This window comes from Desmodus rotundus, chromosome 2 (assembly GCF_022682495.2).
Source record: "Desmodus rotundus isolate HL8 chromosome 2, HLdesRot8A.1, whole genome shotgun sequence".
NCBI classification, from domain to species: Eukaryota; Metazoa; Chordata; class Mammalia; order Chiroptera; family Phyllostomidae; genus Desmodus; species Desmodus rotundus.
This window is the reverse complement of record NC_071388.1, coordinates 182,249,768-182,274,089: the sequence shown is the minus strand read 5'-3', so window position 1 is coordinate 182,274,089 and position 24,322 is coordinate 182,249,768. Positions and strand designations below refer to the sequence as shown.

Below are 24,322 nucleotides of genomic sequence, written 5' to 3'. Positions count from 1 at the left end.
ACATTGACTGAAAACACCAATTAGAGTTAAGTGCCTTGAGTATTGTGGGCAGAAATGAGGAAGGATCAAACAAGTAGGGATATATTCAGTGGAACAAGGTTGATGGTACTCTTCAATGTAACCACATTTATAAGGGACATGGCAGAAGCGATATAATCTTGGTTGAAATCGGCTATAGTAATCTAAATCCTGTCTATCCCTCAATGTGATAGAGACATGGGATGTTCTGTGAATTGAACATTTAAAACAAATTATTTTTAATACCCTATTTAATTAATGTTCTATTGTTGGAAGCCAAAGAATTAAAGGCCTCAAGAAGAATGGTTTTAACTTTGAAAATGTTTGAACAATATGTCCTCCTGTTAAAAAAAAAACAAATAAAAACCAAGTAAACAAAAAACCAAGCAACCTATCTGTGTATCTAGAAGTGTGAGAATTCTGATATCTAGTCTTTTAACTTAGACTTTATCTTTCTTGTTAGGAAGTTGGGTCATAAGAGAGTTAAAGAGTAGGTGTGTGTTGAGCTATAAACCCAGATATATTGCTACATGTGTGTCATCAGATTCATACACAGAACTGGAGGTGAGATGCTTTAAAAATTTAATTGTACCTCCCTGTGACAGCCTCAGTTCTCACAGGTCTGAACGAAGCCTACGTTTTGCAGGCTTCCTGATTCATGGTTCAGCCAGTCTATAATCTTCTGTAAGCAGCACTACTTTATTAATTAATTATCACTCCCTTTCTTCTCCTTCCCCATTTTGGCTCATTTACTTTGCGTATGGCGTTTCTAACTCTTGAGCTATGCTATTTGGACAAGGAGATACTGACCCCATGGAACAGATGGTGTGATTATTGGTGGGTTCAGTTTCCAGCGGTTTCTAGTCCCTTGCCCTTCCTGACCCCATCTGGCTCTCCAGGGTCATCCGTGCTCTCTCTTTCACTGCCTACCTCCTTCAAAATCATAGATATATATTTTTATTTTTTAAATTCCATGACTTAAATAATATTTGGTAAAAAGATATTATCAATAAAAATGTGACATAATCCCATTCACCACAGTTAAATTTTGATGTGTATCCTTCTGCTTTTATAACTAATTTTTAAAATTTGGGATTATATTACTATTACAATTTTCTATATGTTACTGTTACAGTTTTCTATTACATTACTATTACAGTTTTCTACACTGCCTAGGCTCCAGTTCTGGTGCAATTATCTACCTGATTGTATAATCTTGAGTGAATTGCTCAGACTTTCTGTGCCTCCAGTATTCATAGAAAGCATGCATGAATTATATATGAAAAGCACTTAGTGGCAGGAACATAGTAAATACTCAAAAATGTTAATGAATGTTGGTATTTTTATTGTATTAATATTATTTTTAACCTGCTTCTAAAAAATACAGTGAATTTTTCATGTTATTTATTAATAATATAAGACTTAATTCCCTGACCCAAAATCCTTTATATGATTGAACCATAATTTATTTAATTCATGTTGGACATTTATTATTTTCAATATTTTATATAGTAACAAATAACCCTTCAGTAAGCATGTTTGTGCATAAATCTCTGGGCACATCTCTGATTATTTCCTAAGGCAAATTACTAAAAGTAAAATGATGAATCAAACAGTATCAGCCACTTTTCAGGCTTTTGCCAAAATGCCCTCCAAATATGTCATGTGAATTTGTGCTCCTAAAGTATTAGATAGCTCATTTCCCCATAGCCTTCCTAGCACCGGATGTTATGATTTAAAAACTTTCTTCACCAGTCTGTAGTTTTCATAGTCAGATAGTGCTCTGTAGTTTCCAAAGCTCTTCTCTTCTGAGGTTGTCACTTTTTAAAAAATATCCCAAGCTCCTTCTGAGTAACTTCTCCTCTTATTTTAATCTATTATGTCTCTATTGTAAATTTCTGCTCAGTTACTATCCTAACCTTTTCTTTCCTTTCTGATTTTTTCATACCATTTCTCTTCTACCCATTTGGAGTTAAAGTACAGTGTTCTGTTTTGTTCAGGTATGTGTTATAAATCTAGTAGATAAATACTATAGGAAGACAAGAACTCTATTTTTATTGAGCCCAATCTAACTAAAAATGAAGCAGTCTCCCCATCCCCCAAACTCATCTCCTTTATAAAGTAATAAGATCTCTGTTGCCCAAACTATGTCAACCATAAAGACAAGTGTCTGAAAGTTGTGGAAGGAATTCTTCTCTGGGCAATAAGTTAACCTACATACCAGTGTCCAACCAGGAAAACAGAAGCTCCTCTATGTATTTAAACACAGAAGGAATTTAATTTGGGGAATTGGTTACACAGGTGATTAAAAGCCAGAAAGATGATGAGGTAACACTGAGATTAGTAACACTAGGAAGCCAGTGGCACCCTGAGACTAAAGGACAGAGGGAAGAGCCGGTGGGGTCACCTGGAGGAACTGGAGCCCCAGTGGGCCTGCCTATTGGGAGCTGGACCACAGAGATGATACAGGGGCTTCTCACCACCACAGGTAGAATGGGAGGGGAGAAATACCCTGGATTTTCTCTTCTCCCTCTCCAATCTCCTTCCAGTGTCTTCCACAGGCAAATTCAGTTTAAAAAGCCAGTTGACGTGCTCGCTTCGGCAGCACATATACTAAAATTGGAACGATACAGAGAAGATTAGCATGGCCCCTGCGCAAGGATGACACGCAAATTCGTGAAGCGTTCCATATTTTTCATATTATACTATTAAAAAAAAAGCCAGTTGACACAGATGTTAATAGAATTATATATATAGGCCAAGGTCAACCCCATTGTGCTGCAGAGCAGAGTAAGGTAAGGGCGAAGAGTGGATGGCAGTGCCAACAGGCCAAGGCCTGGCACAATGACTTCTGGAGGCCCTTCCAAGTCCACAGACAACAGGGCAAAGTGCAAAGCATGCTTGGCCTGGAGCCCTGGCCAGGTAGCTCAGTTGGTTAGAGCATCATCCTGATACACCAAGATTGTGGGTTTGATCTCCAGTCAGGCCTCATACAAGAATCAGCCAATGAATACATAAGTAAGTGGAACAACAAATCTCTCTCTCTCTCTCTCTCTCTCTCTCTCTCTCTCCCCCCCTTCCTTTCTCTCTAAAATAAAAAAAGAAGAAAAAGCATGTTTTCCCCAAAGAGGTAGGCAGTACCAGGTTTTAATACTGCTTTTGTCATTTACTAGCTCTCAGACCTTGGCCAAGTCACTTAACTTGGAGTTCAGTTAATGGAGGTTTGAGAACCTCAGTTCCCTCATCAACAAAAGGGGGCAAGAAAAACCACATCTCATGGGGTCATTGTAAAGATTAAATAAAATAATAGCTATAAAGTATTATTAAGCATTCAACGATAATTGGTTTCCTGTCATTGAAGAATTTATTATTGTAATAACTATATATGGTATCATATGGGTATTAAATTTATCAGGGTGATCATTTCCTAAGTTCTATAAATGTCTTGTCCACTTGAAACTAATAGTATACATCAACTTTAATTTAAAAATAAAAACATATTTAGAGACTTTATTTTAGAGAGAGGAAGGGAGGGAGAAAGAGAGGGAGAGAAACATCCATGTGTGAGAGACACATCGATAGGTTGCCTCATGCACGCCTCCAACTGGGGGACGTGGCCTGCAACCTAGGCATGTGCCCTGACTGGGATTCGAATTGGTGACCTTTCAGTTCGCAGGCCAGCACTCAGTCCACTGAGCCACACCAGTCAGGGCAAAAATACTTTTAAAAAAGGAAAAAAGACTTTATGATTTTAAGTGAAAGGACAATTTGGCATTTGGCCAAGGTCATTAAGTTTCTCTATATATTGAAAGAAGGAAAAGGGGCAGAGGACTCTTCCCTTTTGGAAGCTCTGCCTAGGGTGGGGTAGGTGATACATTGCCCAATAATGATACTGAGAGATTATTTAAGGAACATGGAAAGTATCATGCATGATCAATGCCTTCATTCCACAAATGTTTCTGGGTCCTCGCTATTTTCTGGAAATGATTTAGACATGGTCCCTGACTCAAGGGGATGGCAGCAGATAGGCAGAGAGATAAATTGAAGTGCATGATGGTATTGGAATGTTTACAGTGGAGGGACATCCTTGCCTAAGGAAGTGGGAAAAAGCTTCAGTAAGGAGATGACATTTGAGCTATGTTTTGAAGGATGAGCAGTTTCCCTCTGTAAAAACAATGTAAAAGTGTAAAGTCACGAAATGTGTGAGCTGTTTGTGGATTGGTGAGCTGTTCCCATGGGTGCAGCCTTGAGGGATCCACAGTCAAGGTGCAGGTAAGAAAAAGTGGCAGATGTGGCTAAAAATGGAAGCGAAAGCATGTGAAGAGCCTGGTATAAGAAGCTAATGGCTTTATCCTATGGGAACAGGATAAACGAGAAGCCAGCAGAGACTTTTAAACTAAGGAGTAACCCATCATGTATAAGTTAGAATTTCATGAAGTAACACATTTCCCAGCCTCTCTCTTGGCTTCAGTCAATGGGCTGATGCATGCAGTTATATAAAGCAGGAGCCATGTGTCCATCTCATAAAACATTAGGAAGTATGAATCAGAAAAATGAGCACAGGGATTTTCCCTTAATATTAAATACAAAATGGAAAAAAGTCCTTAACTTATCCTGCAGATGCTGAAGGACTCAAGGTAAATATTTGAAATATTCTCTCTCTCATTTCTACAAAGCCAAGAACATCAGAGGCGTGATGCTGCTGCTTGTGGCTATGAGGCAGGATTTCAAGGATTCTGATGAAACATCTGCTGGCCTGGCTCTGTCTGAATGCTGAAAAGGACTCTGTGTTACTCAAATGGAAAGGAAAGCACAAAATGATGATAATATAATCCTTTATGCTTTTCAGCGCCCTTTCACTTACATTACTTCCTTTAAGCCTCGTCTCAGTTGTGCGTGGCAGAGAGGGCCAAGAGTACCATCCCGTCAGGGAGGTGAAGAAACGGAGGCTGAGAGTTTCCTACCTTCCCTGGGATCTGAGGAGAACTTACACCCAAAGCTACGAATGGATTTGTAGACACAGAGGCCAGTCTCTGCGACAGTGTTCTGCCTACCTGTCTCCTTCTGTTTACCAGGGTGGCTTCTGTGAGGTTCCGAAGCGGGAGCAGTTTGAGATCCAGCCTTTTCCTGTGGCCTTTGGGGCAGTAGAGGCCTTTTCTCCTCTTTCTGGGGGTCCATGCTGAAATGGCTAAACCTTCCGAGTAGAGGAGGAGGACCCCCTTTCTAGTGCTGAAAGTTTTAGGGAGAAAGAGGCTCCATGTGTGCTGGCTGGGGTTGCCTTTATCTTGCGGTTTGCTGACCAGGACATAGTCTTCTGGAGACTTCCAGTTCAGATAATCCTGCAATGGAAAGAAACCACCTTGATCAATTCACTGTGAACAGCACTTTTATAGCAAATACTGCTTGTGCAAGGTGTTGCACTTTTTTTTTTTTTTTAGTGAGTAGTTTTCTCTCAGTTGCTTACAAGGTACACAGAACACAATCACTCTTCTAAGCAACTGGTTTTGTTCTCTGCATCTCAGAATTAGTAGAAACCAGGGCATGGTTCTGTTTTACCCCATAAACTTTCAGGAGAGCCACTCATGCCTAGAGGCTTAAATAGGGTAGAGTGTACGTTAGAGGCCAGTTAAAGTTTCCTGGTATACACGTAAGTAGTCAGAAATATCAAGGGCAGCACATAACTTTGAAACTAGACCTGGACTAGCTGGCAGTTTGAAAAGGAGAAAGCCATTCCAGCCATCACTCTAGCTGTGCACAGGGAGAATTTCTATACATTCCAGATGCTATGTAACTTTATCTAATTTGGCTATTTAGGAGACTATAAAGTAGTTACATATCTTGTAAGTAAGTAAATGCCATTGGCCACAGAGGTCCTTTGAAACTCTATATGTCTTTTAATACAGCGAAGGTTGAATATCGTGCCAAACTACTGTGACAATTGAAATCTCTGTGAGATCCAAAAATTTTCAAAATGCTCTCAATGAATTTTTTATTCTTGGCAGAATTCAATGAAGTAATATTGCAGTACAACAAGGGAATTTTGCCACCACTTAAACATGTTCTAAAGTAAATTTTTCTTTTTGTCCATATTAAATATGAGTCCTGTGGGCTGAATTCCAGAAAGTTCAAGAAAGCCATTGAAGTGACAAGAACACACAGCGTTTCAACCACAGAGCACAGCTTCTAAACACCAAATAGCCATCAGCTTGCCTAGAACTGAAAGGTGGAAATTCTGGTCTTGAACCAAACCAGCCACATTCTAGGCAATCTGGCATCTCCTTCAGGCTAAAACAAATGAGGCTGTAGGTCAGTGTGCAAAGTGAAGGAGGAGGGTCCCCATGGCAACCTTGGTATATCAGGCAAAGTACGTTGTTTTCTGGAGTTTTACCAAGGAGGGAAGCTCTACCACTGATCCCCACCACCTCACTAACAAAGCAAACCCAAGCACACATGGCTCAGCCCCAAATGGAAAACTAGAGGATTCCTCCCCCAGTCCTCCAAATATGCCTTTATTCAGCTGTAAAACTCACCTCTGGTTCAAAATAGACTTCTACCTTCTGTTTGTTCTGGACCAACTTCCCATGTCCCCGGCTCAGGACAGAGAGCGTGAACATGCTTTCCCTCTGACCACCCTTCTCAAGGGCAGTTCATCTTGGTTTTGAAGGCTGAAAACTGGTCACACCTCAAGATTTCCTGAGCTCAGCAGGGAGCCCAAGAAGACCACAAACACAGGGCCTTTTATTAAATACATTTTCCCCTCATACAGCAGCTTCTTAGTAACAACCAGCCACACAGTTCAGACAGTATGTGTCTTTGTCGGGAGAAAAAATAAACCGCAAACCCAAACTCCTCAAGCCCTGGATTGTCTACTCTCTGGGCAGCCTCTCTCTGCTTCACTTGGGCCCGTGTTGTTCCCGGGTCCTGTTGCTCTGTTACCGGCAGCGTGCACCATCCTCAGGGCAGTGGAGGTTGTTTCCCTGTTGCTATGGCAGCACAGGAAAGTGACGTCCCTTAAACCAGCCCAACCAAGGCGGAGACTGCTGAGGGCAGTGTTCACAAGCAGGGAGAGGCAGGGTCAAATGGACATTGAAGGGACCAGGATCAGATTTCAAGTCCTGATGGTGCGGATGGGGGAGTCATGTTGAGATATTTTTCCTGTTATAACAGTACTCATCTTGCTTTTAGAGCGTCATCTTCCTTCTGATGTAAGAGCCTTTCGCTGCCAACTCACCATTAACATTCAGAGGAGTCGTCAAGGTCACCTAAAGCAACCTGTGACACTTTCCTTGGCTAAGCTCCAGCATTTCCTTCACTGGACATGAGGCCCTTGATGCTAGTTGCTGCTTTGTACGAGTGTGAGATACTGGGAATCTCCAGATTCCTTTGCATACCTGGTTCTTACCTGGGTGAATCTCATCTCCAGAGTTGGTGTACTTGGGAGATGGAGGTGGGGGTGCAGTAGGATGGCTGGCAGCCACTACTGGCATTTAGCAAGCATGGGCCTGGGATGCTGAACGTTCTGTGGTGTGTGGGACTGTCCTGAATAATGAAGAATTGTCCTACTCCAAATGCTAGTAGCTGCCCTTTTGAGAAACACTCCAGTGCCTGGGCGGCTTGGTTCTCCTGGAGCTGACACTGTGAGGAGGACAGGAGGCAGGTGTAGGGGGGTGGGAGTGTCAGGGAACAGAAGGATGCCTTTGCTGATGGTGTATGGACCTGCTTGGGCCTGGAGAAGCAACCTGCCCTGTCATCATTCCTCGGAGCCACCATGGCAGTCTTGTGGGGGTGTCTGCTGATGACCTGCGGGAAGAAGCCTAACAGGCTACAGGCCCAGTTACCTTTTTGATCTCCCTCTGTAGCCCAGCCTTTCCTGGGGAGCTGGCTCAAGTTTCCTGCGGATGAAATAGAGGTCATGCTCTGTAATTAGATTGGGTTTATTATGGAGAAGCGAGACAGTGAATGTAGGGACTCAAAACTGAAATTAGTCAAAACCACAATAAATAACATTTCAACACTCATTAGGGTGGCTAGTATGGAAAAGAACAAAATAAAAAAATACAGAAAATAACAAGTGTTGGTGAGGACACGGAGAAACTGGGACCCTTGTGCACTGTTGGTGGAAACATAAAATGGTGTAGCCACTTTGAACAACAGTATGGCAGTTCCTCAAAAAATTAAACATAGAATTACTGTATGATCTAGCAGTTCCACTTCTGGGTATAGAACACAAAAGAAGTAAAGTCGGAGATTCAAACAGATATTTGAGCACCTATGTTTAGAGCAGCATTCTTCACAATAGCCCAAAGGTGGGAACAATTCAAGTGTCCATCGACAGATGAATGCACAAACAAAATGTGGCGTGTACACACAATGGAATATTATTCAGCCTTAAAGCAGAAAGAAATTTGGACACATGCCGCCATATAGGTGAATCTTTAAGACATATGCTAAATGAAATAATCCAGTCACAAAGGGACAGATATTGTTTGATTATAATTATATAAAGTAGTCGAGTTCATAGAGACAGAAAGCAGAATGGTGTTTGCCAGGGGATGTGGGAGGAGGGAGTGGAAGGTTAGTGCTTAATGGGTACAAAGTTTCATTTTGGGAAGGTGAATAAGTTCTGGAGATGGACGGTGGTAATAGTTATACAACATTGTGAATGTACTTAATGTCAATGACCAGCACATTTAAAATGATAAAAATGATAAATTTTATGTTATGCATATTTAATCACAATTATAAGCTAAAAAATGATAGCAAAGAGAACAAAAAACTGAATTTAGCATTTTGTAATCTGAAAGCTGATTGGTCAGCATTATTGTGAATGCACTCCTCCGGGTAGGTAGGACAAAAGCCTACAAACAGTTTATAAGGGTCTTAAGCTTCAGTTGCTCTCTCCCTTCCCCTTCTCTGCACCTTCAACTTTACTGAGAGACTACTTCATGGAGAGATGGTCCCTGCCCTCAAAAAGCTCCCAGCAGAGTGTGAAGACAGGTGTGTGTGAGCCAGTACCTGAAAGATGATGTGACAGCTGTGATAACAGAGGTAGAGATAAGTAGTTGCTCTGGGACAAGGGTCAGGGTGTGTGTGTGTGTGTGTGTGTGTGTGTGTGTGTGTGTGTGTGTGTAGGGGAGATGGACGACGGTGGGCCTTGTAGAAAGCTGTCTAGATGACGGATACTGGAGGTGAGCCTTAATGGACAGTAGTGTGTGGCAAGGAGGGAAGATGAAAGAGGATATCACATGGACAGGAAAGTTTGAGATCTCTGGGGTGGGGGCAGCTTCTCTGGCGTAGCCAAAGCCTTGGGTCATGTGGACATAGATGAAGCCAGGGAGAAAGGCCAGTTGGCCAAGGCCATGATGACCACATGTATCCTGCTAAGGCACTTTGGACTTTATTCTTCAGGTAGAGTTTTTAAAGCAGGGGGGTGATGTGACTCTATCTGGGTTTTAGAAAGATAACTCTGAGAACAGTATAAATGATGGGTAGAATAAGAGATGCTTATCTCATAAACTTCTGGGTGAACTTTCAGGACCTTGCAACCCAGGCCAAATTTCCCTTGGATTTGAATGCATTTGTCAAATGGATCAGGAGCAAACTACCTGCTAAATGGCCTTTCAATGAGACAAAAGGGGAAACTGCATACCAGCTGCAGTGAAATGTAAGTGCTGCCATGTTCAAAATGCCATTGCTCATGGAAGAGAGTAGGTAGCATGAGAGGAAAGTGAGGCAGCATCTGGGACCCAAAGGAGAACCATTATTTCTCCAAGCCAAAGAATTTCTCCAAGTTTCACCAGGGAAAGTCATCCTCTGAGCTCACCTGACTTGGAAATATAAACTCACCCATAAATGGTGAACCAGGCCCCCAGGAAGTGATCTTTCTGGCCCTCAGTTCAGTGAGCATCTCACCTGGGAAAATACCCAGGTGCCCATATGACCTCCCAAAACCACGGCCGGGCTACCAGGCCTCTGGGGTTGTAATCTATGAGCAGCAAGACTACAGCCCAAAGCAGGCCTCTCTTAAACTGTGCTGTTTACATCCACGCTGTTTAACATGGACAATGAACAGATGTACAGATCAATTAATAGACATTTAAAAGCATTTACTCAGTCCCCACAGCAGTTTATGGAAAGTGCATTTAGAAAGCAATCAAGATTATTGCTATTCTAAAGTGCTTGGGGATCCCAGATGAAAGGCCCTTGTAACTGGAAAGTATTTATAACTCAAGAAGAAACCCTCCACACCCATGTTATATAACACCAACACCATCTCCTGGCATGCCTGACCTGTCAGCCCATGCAGCTTGTCTGTTTAAATTACACTTTAAATTCTGGAGGGTGGAGACTTTGTTTTTATGGTTTGTAAAGCATCGTGAATAACCATGGTGCCCTAAATAAATAGAAACCTCATGAAACAAAGAAAAGAGATGTTTCTTTGACACGACCCCACTACATCCAGGATTTTGTCCCTTGCTCCAAAGTACTTAGGGTAAATGGATGCTACTCTGGGGAAGTGGCTTATGTGATAGTATCAGGATTCTCACCCCCCTTTAAAGGGCAGAGTGACAGTGTTTTCTAGGACTTGTATTCACCTGCAGGGGAAGTCTACAAGAAGACTCATTGGTATTGTCCTTGTCACCCAAAGAGGACCAATCAGGCGCAGAGACTTAATAATTTGCGCAAAGCCTCCTAGTGAACCAGAGGTGGTGTAGGTCCTTGTCCTAATCCGAGCCTGCTGTTCATCCCACTTCTGTAACAGAGTAGCAACATCCATTCATAAGAAGCTACATCGTGGCTGATATCCAGCAGTCAAAAAACTGCTGTGACTGAAGCTACCACAGTGCTCTATTCAGCCGCAGACACTGGATCGGTGTCTGGCTAATGGATGGCTTGAAACATTCATTATCTCCTTACCTTGCTTCTCCTCACTTTACCTTGCAAATCTAGTTTCAAAGGACTTTAGGAAATAACATTTTTAGCTTTCTAACCTGCCATGGAAGGAAAATGGAATGAAGGTTTATATGGTGAAGGTTATCCACCATAAGCACCGAACACAAAGAATATTTTAAAATATGTACGTTTAGGATAATCAGCATCACCTTCCATTATTAAGATGCTTTCCATTTGCTTGTTTTATACTCCCAACTAGACTGTAAGTCTTTGGAAGGTAGGGACTAGACCTTATAATTCTTAGCACTTCCCATAGCACCCCTTGCATAACATGATAGCTGAATAAATATTTGTTGCTTTCTTTTTAACATTCCCAGACAAATGTGTACTGATCTTTGAACCAGTATGTAAGCTAAGTGGAAGAGGAGAATTATGTCAAAGCCTGTTTTAATAGCTAGTAGTTTGCTTATAGTAAAAAGCTTAGAGCCAGAGGTAAAAGGCTCCGCTTAATGAAAACTTGGTTTTCAAAGACTGAAAAAGCACCAAGAGAATCACTGTGGAAGATTCAGCCTTCTAAACTTGTTGGATGCTTCCAGACTTGCTGAGGATAAGTTACTTGGCTTGTTCAGAGACTAGGGCTGATTTCTCATGTGGCCAGGTCAGGTTGAAAGAAAAGGAAAAAGGCAATAAAGAATACTCTGGAATCATATAGCAAGGGAGAAAGTGTCGCTGATGGCTCTCTGCTTCCTTTCTCTCCTTAACTATGAATTATGACCACATAGCCTGCCTAGTTCAGGAGGGAAGGAACTAGAGAGCCATTTATTTTAGATCTTTGTGAAGGGTTTGCTTCGGGAGTCTTCTATTTAGCTATGCTTTTGCTCAGGGCTTTTTATTAGTAGATGTGCTCATAGTAATTGCAAGCTTTTAAATTTATGGTGAAAGATAGTAAGATTGGAGAAGAAATAAAAATCACACATTCTTGGTGCTTTTGTAACATGAGGAAAATCAATCACTAGCCTGGCTAGCAGCTTAGCCACTGGGGACAAAAGTAACAAACCTTCATGGAAACCAACCCATGGAGGGTGACAAAAACAGGGGTGATTTTAATTCTCAGAACAGATCAGCTTTATCTATGTCATTAGTATGGTTGTGGGCAAAGTTTTTTCACTTGACTTTCACTAAATATTGTTACAGTAATGTTAATTTAATTAACAGATACAATGATTTATGTAAGGCACTGAGGATAGTACCTGGCACATAGTATGTGCTCAATAAATAGAAATTATTGTTTATCAAATAATTTCATTCCATAGTTCACAATACACATGAATTCTCCCCATAATTAGCACACAGTAGTGATGTTTTGCAGTATAAAATGATACTCTGAGAGCCATTTCCTCCCACTAGGGAATCTCACATGTAGTGGGCAATAAGTCGCTGGGCTGCACAACCAGCTTCTGCTCTGCACCTGGCTTGCAGTTCACTCTTTAAACTCTATGGTGAAAAGAGTTTTTATGCTTTCTAATTATCATAGAGAAAAATTGGTGAGCTCTCTGCTAACCATTTTAAAGAAATGCTAATTTGATATACAAAACATATCTTTTTATGGGGCATATATATTACATTCATAACCCAAGATATATGCAAGTTTTCTTCCCACTAATTGCCCACAATAGTTAGGTTTTTAGGTACAAATTGATGTCCCACCCTCAGCCCCAGAAGGTGAGCAGTCTGGGAGATGGAGCAGCCAGTCTGAGGAAGAAGAAAGTGAGTTGAGGAGCCTGGATTCTGAAAGAACCTTCCCTTGAAGGCCCATGAATTGCTAGGTCTCATCTTGTGAACCCAGGAGCCCCTAACCCACAGGCTGACCTCCCTGCCTGTTATCCAACCATTATAGTTTCCTTTGGGAAACGCTTCAGATCTCCTCGGGAACTGAGTTAAGATGGAGGTCCCTACGTAGACACTGATTCAACCATGCTGTGCAGGAATGGGACTCAGAGAAGAAGCCTGGATTTGGGATTGCTGGGGGAGAAATGAGGGAGAGGAAGTTGTAAGGCAAGATGGGATGGTATCCCTTGAAGGCTGGTCAGAAGGCACATCCCAGCACCTTTTCTTGTTCCCCTTTTTCTGAGAGCCAGCTGGTGCCCACACTCCTCCAGGCAACCTCTGGCTGGTCCCAGGAGGCTCTGTAAGTAGATATTTAAGGAGGAAGGGATCTAGTTTCTTCTAATCTCACAGAGCAAACCCACCTTGGGCAGCAAAGTCCCCTCTCCAGAGGCCAAAAGACCAGATAAAGTTCTACCACAAGTTGAGAGGCATCGATAATGTTACAAGTGTGATCAGATATGAGCAGTGCCCTCTGAAGAACCTCATGTTCCCAGCCAGCACTTGCTCATGCCCACCTCTGATGCCAATCCACTCTACAGCAGGTTTCCGGGGGCCGCTGTCAGTCAAACAGAGAACATCTTTGAAATGGTACATTCCAGTGGGAGATACTGATAGCAGGGGTAGCTTTTCAGATTTTACAATAATCCGACTCTTGATTCACTGTCTAGACATAGGTACACAAAGGGTTAACAGACCTTTTAGGACTCGGCTGCCAAGTACACTTACTGCTCAGTCCAGCACTCCCAGCTTGTGTTCTTACGCTGCTGGAGTGGCCTGTTCATGGCATCTGGTTCCCTGGCAACAGCTTTCATTGGCTCAATCAAAGCCCTTTCTTCTCAAGAAAGCTCCTACTGAGACACCCACCACCACCACTAATCACCATCTTAACTCAGGGTTTAGGATGCAGCTGGTATGAAAAGTAGCATTTGTGGATATGAGAAGATAAAGCAATGGACTGGGTTGAATACACCTGCCTGCATGATCCTTGCACTGGTTTTCTACAGGACACTTTGGAAATTACCTGATTTTTCCACTGGGACAGAGAGGGAGGCTGGGCCAAAAAGTTCCCCAGAGCTGGATTTCTTTGTTCGGCAGACATCCATGAGCCTCTGTGATTCATGACTAGCCGTTTCCTGGGCTAATCTGTCATGGAACTGCGGGCCCTGTGCTCTGACAAGGGGCGTTGCTCAGCTGAGGGAGTTCAGACAAGGAAATCCATATTGTGGAAGGCTTGTCCCCAGTCAGCCACAAGCCGGGGAAAGAAGCCTGCCTCCGATAGAACCCAGGGAGTCTGGCGGCTGCTCCACTTTGTCCCAAGAAGTCTCGGCAGCTCCAGATTGCTAAGAATAGCAGGACGAAGTAGCTCTTCACACAGCTTTTGGGGGAAAAATTTGTTGATGAGATTCCCTAATAAAGATCGGCATTTTTAGGTGAATTCTTTAATCTTATTGAGAATCGCTTTGAGTTTTGTTTTGTCTGGGGATAAATAACGTGAAAGCAGCAAAGTAGGGATGAGGAAGAAAGCAAGCTGTTCTCACTTCTGGTTCACTAGTATCAATCTGCTTAATTCATTTTTGTGTTTTTTTCAAGTCAGATTTCATTTCATGCATTTATTCTCACTAAAATCTAAACAGATAGTGTCATTCAGGAATTAAAATGTTCAGAGTTCACAGTAATGTTTATAAAAGATGTTGACGTGTGGCCTGGCCATCCACCCTAATATTTGTGCTGCTCTAGGCTTCTGTTTCCTCAAGAGAAAACGGCCATCCTGATCACAGTGTTGAGATGTAATGGAACAGTTGGCAATTCAGAATCAGTCAGGGTGTGTGGCTGCTCTGCCTGGGCAAGCAAAGGTCCTCTCCTGTGCGGTACGTGTATGAATGGTTCTCTGTGCCTGGTCTACTGGCTTGTCTGCAATTTAGCACGGTAAAGGCTCTTGGTAGTGCTACCTCACATCATGTTAAAATATGTTATGGAGGGCACTTAACAAAAACGACATACATTTGAGAGCTATTTGGGGACAGGGTTTGTTCTATTTCTTTCTTTTAAAAAAAATATTTTATTGTTGTTCTATTACAGTTGTCCCAATTTTTCCTCCTTTGCCCTCCTCTGCCTAGTCCATTACCCCCCACCCCGCTCCCACAGTCAGTCCCCCCACTGTTGTCCATGTCCAAGGGTCATTCATACATGTTCTTTGACTAATCCCTTACCCTTCTTTCTACCATTATCCCTCACCCCCCTCCCTTCTGGTTACTGTCAGACTGTTCCATGTTTCCATGCCTCTGGTTCTATTGTGCTCATTAGGTTTTTTTTTTTGTTCATTAGGCTCCTCTTACAGGTGAGATCATATGGTATTTGTCTTTCATTGACTGGTTTATTTCACTTAGAATAACATTCTGCAGTTCCATCCATGCTGTCATGAAAGGTAGGAGTTACTTCTTTCCTTCTGCTACATAGTATTCCATTGTGTAAATATACCATAGTTTTTCGATCCATTCATTCATTAATGGGCACTTAGGCTGTTTCCAGCACTTGGCTATTGCAAATAATGCTGCTGAACTTTGGGGTACATAGGTTCTTTTGAACTGGTGTTTCAGGATTCTTAGGGTATAATTCCAGCAGTGGAATCACAGGGTCAAAAGACAGTTCCATTTTTAGTTTTTTGAGAAATTCATACTGTTTTCCACAGTGGCTGTACCAGTCTGCTTCCCACCAACAGTGCACTAGGGTTCCCTTTTCTCCACAGCCTCACCAGCACTTGTTGTTTGTTGATTTGTTTATGATGGCCATTCTGACCAGTATGAAGTGGTATCTCATTGTGGTTTTAATTTGCATCTCTCTGATGGTTAGTGATGTTGAGCATCCTTTCGTATGTCTATGGGACCTCTGTATGTCCTCCTTGGAGAAGTGTCTGTTTAGGTCCTTTGCCCATTTTTTGGAAGGCAGCTATGCTCACCACTATACCACCAACGCAACCCATTTTTTAATTGGATTGTTCATCTTCCTGGTGTTGAGTCATATGAGTTCTTTATGTATTTTGGAGATCAAACCCTTGTCTGAGGCATCATTGGCAAAAATGTTTTCCCATACAGTTGGATCCCTTTTTTCATTTTGATGATGTTTTCTTTAGCTGTGCAGAAGCTTTTTACTTTGATGTAGTCTCATTTGTTTATTGTTTCCTTTATCTCCCTAGCCCTAGGAGATATATCGGTGAAAATATTGCTTCTTAGGGTATCTGAAATTTTACTGCCTATGTTTTCCTCTAGGACTTTTATGGTGTCACAACTTATATTTAGGTCTTTCATCCATTTTGAGTTTATTCTGGTGTGTGGTGTAATTTGGTGGTCTAGTTTCTTTCTTTCTTCTTTTTTTTTTTTTTTTCATGTAACTCATACCTCTCCAGATCTCCCAACACCATTTATTGAAGAGGCTATTTTTACTGTATTTTATGCTCCTGCTCCCTTTGTCAAATATTAATTGACTATAGGGACATAGGTTTATTTCTGAGCTCTCTATTCTGTTCCATTAATCTGTATGTCTGTTCTTGTGCCACTACCAGACTGTTTTGATTATAGTGGCCTTGTAGTAAGTATAGTTTAATATCAGGTATTGTGATCCCTTCTACTTTGTTCTGCTTTCTCAAGATTTCTGAGGCTATTAGGGGTCATTTTTGTTCCATGTAGATTTTTGAAATATTTTTTCTAGGTCTATGAAATATAGACCTGGACCTGGATTGCCAACATTTTTCGAGGATTTTATCATCTATGTTCATCAGTGATATTGGCCTGTAGTTTTCGTTCTTTGTTATGTCTACCTGGTTTTGGAATTAGGATAATATTGGCCTCATAAAAAGAATTTGGGAGCCTTCCCTCTTCTTGAACTTTTTGGAATAGTTTGAGAAGGATAGGAGTTAGCTCTTTAAATGTTTGGTAAAATTTGCCTGTGAAGCTGTCTAGTCCAGGGTTTTGGGTGCTGGAAGTTTTTTGATTACTGCTTCAATTTCACTAGTTGTTATCAGTCTATTTAGGCTTTTTGCTTCTTCTTGATTCAGTTTTTGAAGATTGTATGTTTCTAGAAATTTGTCCATTTTGCTCAGGTTGTCCAATTTCTTGGCATATAGTTGTTCATAGCAATTTCTTACAATTCTTGTATTTCTGTGGTATCAGTTGCAACTTTTCTTCTTTCATTTCCTATTTTATTTATTTAGGTCTTCTCTCTTTTTTCCTTCATAAGTCTGATTAAAAGCTTGTAGATTTTGTTTATCTTTTCAAAGAACCAGCTCCTGGATTTATTAATCCTTTGAATTATTCTTTTAGTCTCTATGTCATTTAATTCTGCTCTGATCTTGATTTATTTCCTTCCTTCTACTTGCTTTGGGCTTTGTTTGTTGTTATTCCTGTAGTTCATGTAGATGTAGGGTTAGGTTGTTCATCTGAGATTTTTCTATCTGATTTAGGTAGGCCTGTATTGGTATGAACTTGCCTCTCAAGACTGTATTCTCTGTGTCCCATAGGTTTTGGGCTGTTGTGTGTTCATTTTCATTTGTTTCCAGGAACTTTTTGATTTCTTCCTTGATCTCATTGTTAACACATTTATTATTTAATAGCATGTAATTTAGTCTCCATGAATCTGAATGTTTTTGAGTTTTTTCCTTGAGGTTGGTTTCTAGTTTCAAGCCATTGTGATCCAAGAAGATGCTTGATATGATTTCAATTTTCTTGAATTTGTTGAGGCTTGTTCTCTGTCCTATCATGTGGTCTGTCTTGGAAAATGTTCCATGTGCATTTGAAAATAATGTACGTTTTGCTTCTTTGGGGTGAAAAGTTCTGTAGATATCAATTAAGGCCATTTAATCTAGAGTGTTGTTCAATGCCACGATATCCTTGTGGATTCTTTGCTTGGAAGATCTATCTATTGTTAACAGTGGGGTGTTAAAATCCCCTTCTAAGAGTGTGTTGCTGTCAATATCTTTCCTGATTTCCTCCAAGATTTTCCTTATATATTTTGATGCTCCTTTGTTGGGTGCATATATGTTTATAAGGGTTATATCTTGATGGATTGCTCCCTTAAGTATTATGTAGTCCATATCTCTTTTTATGGACTTTGTTTTGGAATTTATTTTATCTGATATAAATATTGCTACCCAGCTTTTTTTTCATGTCCTTTTTCTGGGAATATTTTTTTCCATCCCTTCACTTTCAATCTGTGTACATCTTTTGTTCTCAGGTGGGTCTCTGGTACACAACATATACCATATTTTGCTCTGTATAATGCATACTTTTTTGCCCAAATTTTTGAGGGGAAACTAAGGGTATGCATTATACACGGGTAGTACTAATTCTGCATCTATATAAATGTTTTAAATTCTTTTATTTATGCTTATGTGTTGAGTGTGTAACTCTAGAAAACAGTACAATATCCGTATGCAAGATAATTACCCTTGAATATGATACTTCATTTTGTTTCTAAATATAAATAAATAAATAAATAAATAAATAAATAAATAAATAATTGAATTAAAATGAAAGTTTTTCCCTGAAAGTTTGGGCAAAAACCATGGATGCATGTTATACGTGACAAAATACAGTATGCAGGGTATGTTTTCTTATCCATTCAGCTACCCTATGTCTTTTGATTGGAGCATTTAATCCATTTACATTTAAGGTTATTATTGATAGGTATTTATTCATTGCCATTTTCCCCCCTTTTTACCTGAGTTCCTCTTTCTCTCTCTCCCTTTCTTCATGTTTTTAAAAAGATTTTATTTATTTTTAGAGAGAGGGGAAGGGGGGTAGAAAGAGAGGGGGAGAAAAACATCATTGTGTGATTGCCTCTCGCATGGCCCCCACTGGGGACCTGGCTCACAACCCAGGCATGTGCCCTACCTGGGAATCAAACTGGCAACCCTCTGGTTTGCAACCCACACTCAATCCACTGAGCTACACCAGCCAGGGCCTTTCTTTCATCTTCTTAAAGCAGTCCCTTTAGCATCTCTTGCACTGCCTCTTTGGTGGAGATGCATACTTTTAACCTTCTTTTGTCTGGGAAACTCCTTATTTTCACCTTCCATTTTAAATGAGAGCCTTGCTGGGTAGAGTAGTCTTGGGTGCAGGCCTTTGCTTTTCATTTCTTGGAATATTTTCTGCCATTTCCTTCTGGCTTATAGTGTTTCTGTTGAGAAATCTGCTGATAGCTTTATCAGAGGTCCCTTGTATGTTACTAGCTTCTTCTCCCTTGCTGCCTTTAAGATTCTCTCTTTGTCTTTAGATTTTGCCATTTTTATTATGACGTGTCTTGGGGTGGGCCTCTTTGGATTCATCTTGATTGGGACCCTCTGTGCTTCCTGGACTTGCATGACTTTCTCCTTCATCAAGTTAAGAAGTTTTCTGTCATTATTTTTTCAAAGAGGTATTCTTTCTCTTGCTCCTCTTCTTCTCCTTCTGGCATCCCTATGATATCAATATTATTATGTTTCATGTTGTCCTGAAGCTCACTTAAACCTTCTTCATTCTTTCTGAGTCTTTTTTCATTTTGTTGCTCTGTCAGGGAGTTTTTTTTTTTCTACATTGTCCTCCAGCTTTGCTCTATTTCTTATGAGATGTATAATTGGAAAATTCTTAACCTCTGAGCCTCAGTTTCCTCATCTAGGAAATGGGGATAATAGTGCCTATCACATGGGGCTGTCACTAAGGGCCAGAAGAAATGTGCCTGGCCCCACACCTACAGATTCTGGTTAATTTATTCTGAAGTAGGACCTGTTCACTGAAATTTTAGAAGCTCCCCAGGTGATTCTAATGTTTTGCCAGCAGTGAGAACAACAGGTGCAACATATGGAGGCTCTCTATGATTATTTTTCAGGTTGAGGAATTTCTTGAAGGTCAGGGATTCTATTTCTTTGGAATGGAGATGAGGAGGAGGTAATATTTATAGAAACAAAATTATCTTACTTCTTCCTCAGATCTGTGAGTTACAGTAGATAGGAATGGAGATGTAGCCCAGTGTGGTAGAAGCATTCTCTTCTCTTTGAGCCCTTTTGAGATGGGTCTCAATCAAATATTTTTTTTCATTTTAAAAAAGGAAAAAAATTACTGAGCACTTTCTATATGGATGTTTTTATAAGAGATAGTATGATAAGGAGAAATGGGTAAATAGTATAATGATCAGAAAGCTCACAGCCTAGCAAGGGAAAATAGTGATCCTATATGATACTGGGCTTGGTGTAATTAAATAGTAATATCTTGAGCTGCTTTTCTCTGGAGGAGCCTTGATGATGTGAGGAATTTTCAAGATATACTTAAATGAGAGACACATTTCCAGCTTGGATTCAAAGCAGGAAGCAATTTTTATCTTCCCAGCAAAGGACAGTACCTTGATTAAAGACCAAGAGAATAAAAACATAGAACCCTTGGTGTTAGACTTTATAAAATACCACATTGGTATTTTCATTAGTTAGCAGAACAGACAGCAAGCATTTGTAGGGCATATTTTAAGGAAGAAAACCTTTTGCATACATCAGTTGAAAGATGCTTGGCACTGAAAGGCCATATATAAGCAAATACATAAACAAAAACAGAAATTTTTGTGGTTGGTAACAAGGTTGGGTGGCCCCAAACAATATGGAACACTAGCTCTAGAGAACCTGCAAGAAGATTCCAAACTGATCCCCAAATGGTTCTTTTAGCTATGCTATCATGAATTTTCATTAATTCTTTAGGATGGAGTAAGAGGAGACTGGTGTTAGAACCACCTGTATACTCCTTGGAGATAATTCCATATAAAACATAGTGTAGTGAAGCAAATAGGTTTCCTATTATGTACTGAATCCAATCCATTGTTAGTGGCTGCTTAGAACACTTGATTGAGAATAATTCTGCAGAGTCCTGGCCTAGCAAAAAAGGGGTTTCATGGCTGATTAGTTATATCATCTATAGGTGTGGAAGAGTGAATTGTGATACATATTGTGAGCTTTGCCAACTCAATGTGGTAAACTGCACAGGATTCTCATTACAGGATCTGGATTTAATCATACTTAACAAATGCTTTTGGCATCAACATAAAGTCATTTTATTATATTTTATTAACAACTTATTATTATAGAAACCCTAGTTCCTCAAATCTAAGATGCCATATTGAAATTTTTTTTGTAAATTCTCAACTGAGTATATGTTTATTGATTTTACAGAGAGAGGAAGGGAGAGAGAGAGAGTAAACAAGAGAGAGACATTAATGTGAGAGAGAAACATTGACATGAGAGAGAAACATCAGTACCCGCAACATTTTTGTGTATAGGATGATGCTCCAACCAACTGAGCTACCCAGCAAGAGGTAAGATGCCATATATTTTAAGATAACACTGATTGTTTAATAACAGAGTTTGGGGGGGGGGAAGACCACTATCATTAATATTAACACAAAAATAAGATTTACCCACATACTCTTTTTCAGTACTTTATTCAATGTTTGAGAATAAACCTCTTTCAAATTCAGCCGAGGGATGTTCCTGGACCATCCCACTGGCAGTTGTGTATAGCATTATGGGGATTCTCTGCTTTTTATCACCTGGCCTGCTGATTTCAATCTTCTTACCAAATATAAACTTAGGTGGTCTAATTATTAGTCATTTTATGGGATACCAAGGTTTCATTTGTATTTCCTATTTGGTTAAGCTTATAATTTTATCCTACCCTTAATTAAATTATTCCTTTCTAGAAGGTAAACAGCTTCTCTTGAAATCATCCAGATGGTTCCTAAAGATATTGGGCTTCTGAGGATGACTTTGCAATGAGAGTTGATCACAGCAACCTTCCTTAACTTTAAAAATTCTGCTATTTCTCCTGAGATATCTGTCAATTATTATTGCATGTAATTACAGTACCCGTTGTGTAGTCTGGCAATCCACTTCCTGTGTTCCCTGAAGTACTTGGCTGTTTTTTTGCTAGAAAACATGAAAGTATAGTTATGCCTTCAGCAATAAATATTTGCTTCACTTATAAATGTGCCTCGCTAAGTTCTCCCATGGGCAGACAATAACTACTCTGTCTCAACTTACTCTCCTGCCAGCAGGGGCAAATTTCTTTTGACATAAGTTATAAGCAGCATTCCAATTTTAGAAATGTTAAGGTGTGAACAGATAAGAGTCTGAGAAGAAAGGGAATAAAGCAGATATCTAAATGAGATAAACTCTGAGTATCCAACTCAAGATTTTCAGAGTAAGCAAGCAGGCTTGTTCTTGAGAAACACTGCAGACATGGGACTCCTCTGGTGGATGACTTTGGCTAAAGCACTCCCTAGCATCCTTACTGGACATTTTTAGAACTGCACAACAGTCTAAGATACTTCTGTCTAAACTTTTTTCCTTCCCCTCTCCTTCACATGGTCAGACCTGTCCCTTGTCTGACAGTTCTGGCTCCCTCCTCATTTCCCCTTATAGGTATTTTTTCTTTTTTAAAGATTTTATTTATTTATTTTTAGAGAGAGGGGAAGGGAGGGAGAAAGAGAAGTAGAGAAACATCAATGTGTGATTGCCCCTCAAGGGCCCCCCACTGGGGACCTGGCCCAAAACCCAGGCATGTGCCCTCACTGGTAATTGAACTGGCAACCCTTTGGTTCACAGGTTGGCACTCCACTGAGCCACACCAGCCAGGGTCAAGGTGTTTTTTCTAATAAATCTCTTGCATATCCAATCCTGTCTTGGTGTCTGCTTCTTGGAGAACCCATATAGATACCCAATCCTTGTGGATGAGGTGCCAGGTACGTGTCCTCAATAGATTCCCGATCTACTGTCTCATTTGATTTGTTATTTCCCATTCCGTTCCCAACTACTGCTATGTTTTAGAAGTTAGCACTATTGGATGGTCTCCAGGAAAGTGATATGTTACTCAGGCACTGAAGCAGTGCCTATAGGAAAGTCCAGAGGAGAAAAGAAAGCAGACCTAAAGGATGATTATAAGGACATACTAATATTTCCTTATTGTGCTAATTATTCCTTTAAACAGAGTTTATTTGTTTTTAAGCAAAATTGGTTAACTGTTATTATGATGATATTGAGTTACATCTCAGGAGCAAACAGAATCAGGGACCCAAATGGCATTAGGATGCTATTGCTGCCTCTCATTTCTCAGGCCCATCAAATAGCCACTATTGGCTCCTGAACTTATGTCCTATAGCCCTGGGACCCAAGGAAAGGCTGGCTTCTCCTTTCCAATTCCAGTTCCAATTCCCAGGGGAAAGTACAACTTGCCCCAGCTTAGGTCAAATACCTACCCTCACAACAGTCAATTGTGTTCAGGGGAACTTCGTCAGGGAAGGACTGTGATTAGTCCATGTTCTACCACCATGGTGGGGTTCATGGTCACTATGAGCATGCTGGATGTTCTCAGAAGAAAGAAGGAGCGTTGCTTTCATGGATATGTATAAAGAATTGGTCATCTGTTAGGCCTTCAAGATCAAACCAGATTGAAATTCCCACTTCCTCTTTCAGGACCCCCAGTCTCTATCTCTCTTCTGATCTAAACTCCTTATGAATAAAATTAAGTATTTTTAATCTACAGCTTAGAGTAGTGAGGGACTGGAAAATATATCTCTACTTTTAAGTGAGTTATGGATTATTTTTATTTTGCACCTTAAAATTCCTATGGAATGTACTCATTTTTATCAAGCAACTGGCAACACTGCTTTTGGACATTTGGGAGCACTGGGCAGAGAAAGATTTAGTACTCCCTTCTCCCTTTTCACTGCAGCTCTTTTCAGGCAGACTTCATGTCAGAATGTTAATGCTGTCTCCAAGTCCTCCCTGCTGGCTTCTGAAGTTCCAGCCTTTGGTGACCATAGTGCTTTTTAGTGCTTTTTGGTGCTTTAGGATATGGTGAAGGTAAGATTTCGGAAATGCCCTCCATTATCGTGATGGCTGAACTCAAAGCTGGGCGCCTTATCCAGCCCCTGGCACAGCTGCAGTGTTGGCTGCCTGTTGAGGTTGCCTTTGAAAGCTGGCATTTTGTTGGGACGAACTCAAACCCCAGTGGCAGACTTGGGTTGCAATGGAAAGTAGATTCCAAAGCTGCCCCTGGAATGTGAACTTTTCCTGGAAACTTTCCATGCTGCCTCTTAGAAAACAGCAGGCATCAACGTATTCACACTAGGAGTCAATTTAAAAGAAACAAATTATTGCCATTCCAATAAACAACGATCTCTCTTCCTTTTCAAATAAACTTGTTAGGATGGCTTAAAAGCCAGGTCTAATTACATGATCAGATAGCATAAATCTGATTAGAAGCTTTTCGTCTGCTTTAATTAATTTTCTCCTTCAATCAGAGTTATTTTTAGTAAACGTTAAATATGTATTTAAACAACTTTAATGTATATTTTTTCTAAAACCTAATGGCGGTCTCTTTCATTCATCCTTCTTGCTTTTTGATGAGGTATGAATGTTCCTAGGACTCAGTGTTCAGAGAGGAAAAGAGCTAGGAGAATTCCACACCTTCATAATTCAGCCTGAGATATAAATACTTGTGTCCCGGGTACAAAC

At 40.5% G+C, this 24,322-nt stretch overlaps 1 protein-coding gene and 1 non-coding gene across 2 annotated transcripts in view; one reads left to right on the top strand and one right to left on the bottom strand.

Annotated features, from left to right (window-relative positions):
* KIAA2012 (KIAA2012 ortholog) overlaps positions 1–6,969 on the bottom strand; it is a 112,002-nt gene extending 105,033 nt beyond the window's left edge. The window contains exons 1-2 of the mRNA XM_053918945.1: positions 6,549–6,969; positions 5,073–5,357 (exon numbers count right to left, since the gene is read on the bottom strand). Coding sequence (XP_053774920.1) covers positions 5,073–5,357; positions 6,549–6,632 — 369 coding nt within the window. The 5' untranslated portion in view covers positions 6,633–6,969. The remainder of the gene's footprint in view (positions 1–5,072; positions 5,358–6,548) is intronic.
* Positions 2,608–2,714, top strand: LOC112308111 (U6 spliceosomal RNA). The gene has a single exon (XR_002975113.1). It is a non-coding gene; the product is annotated as a U6 spliceosomal RNA (small nuclear RNA).
* Positions 6,970–24,322: the final 17,353 nt, after the last annotated feature.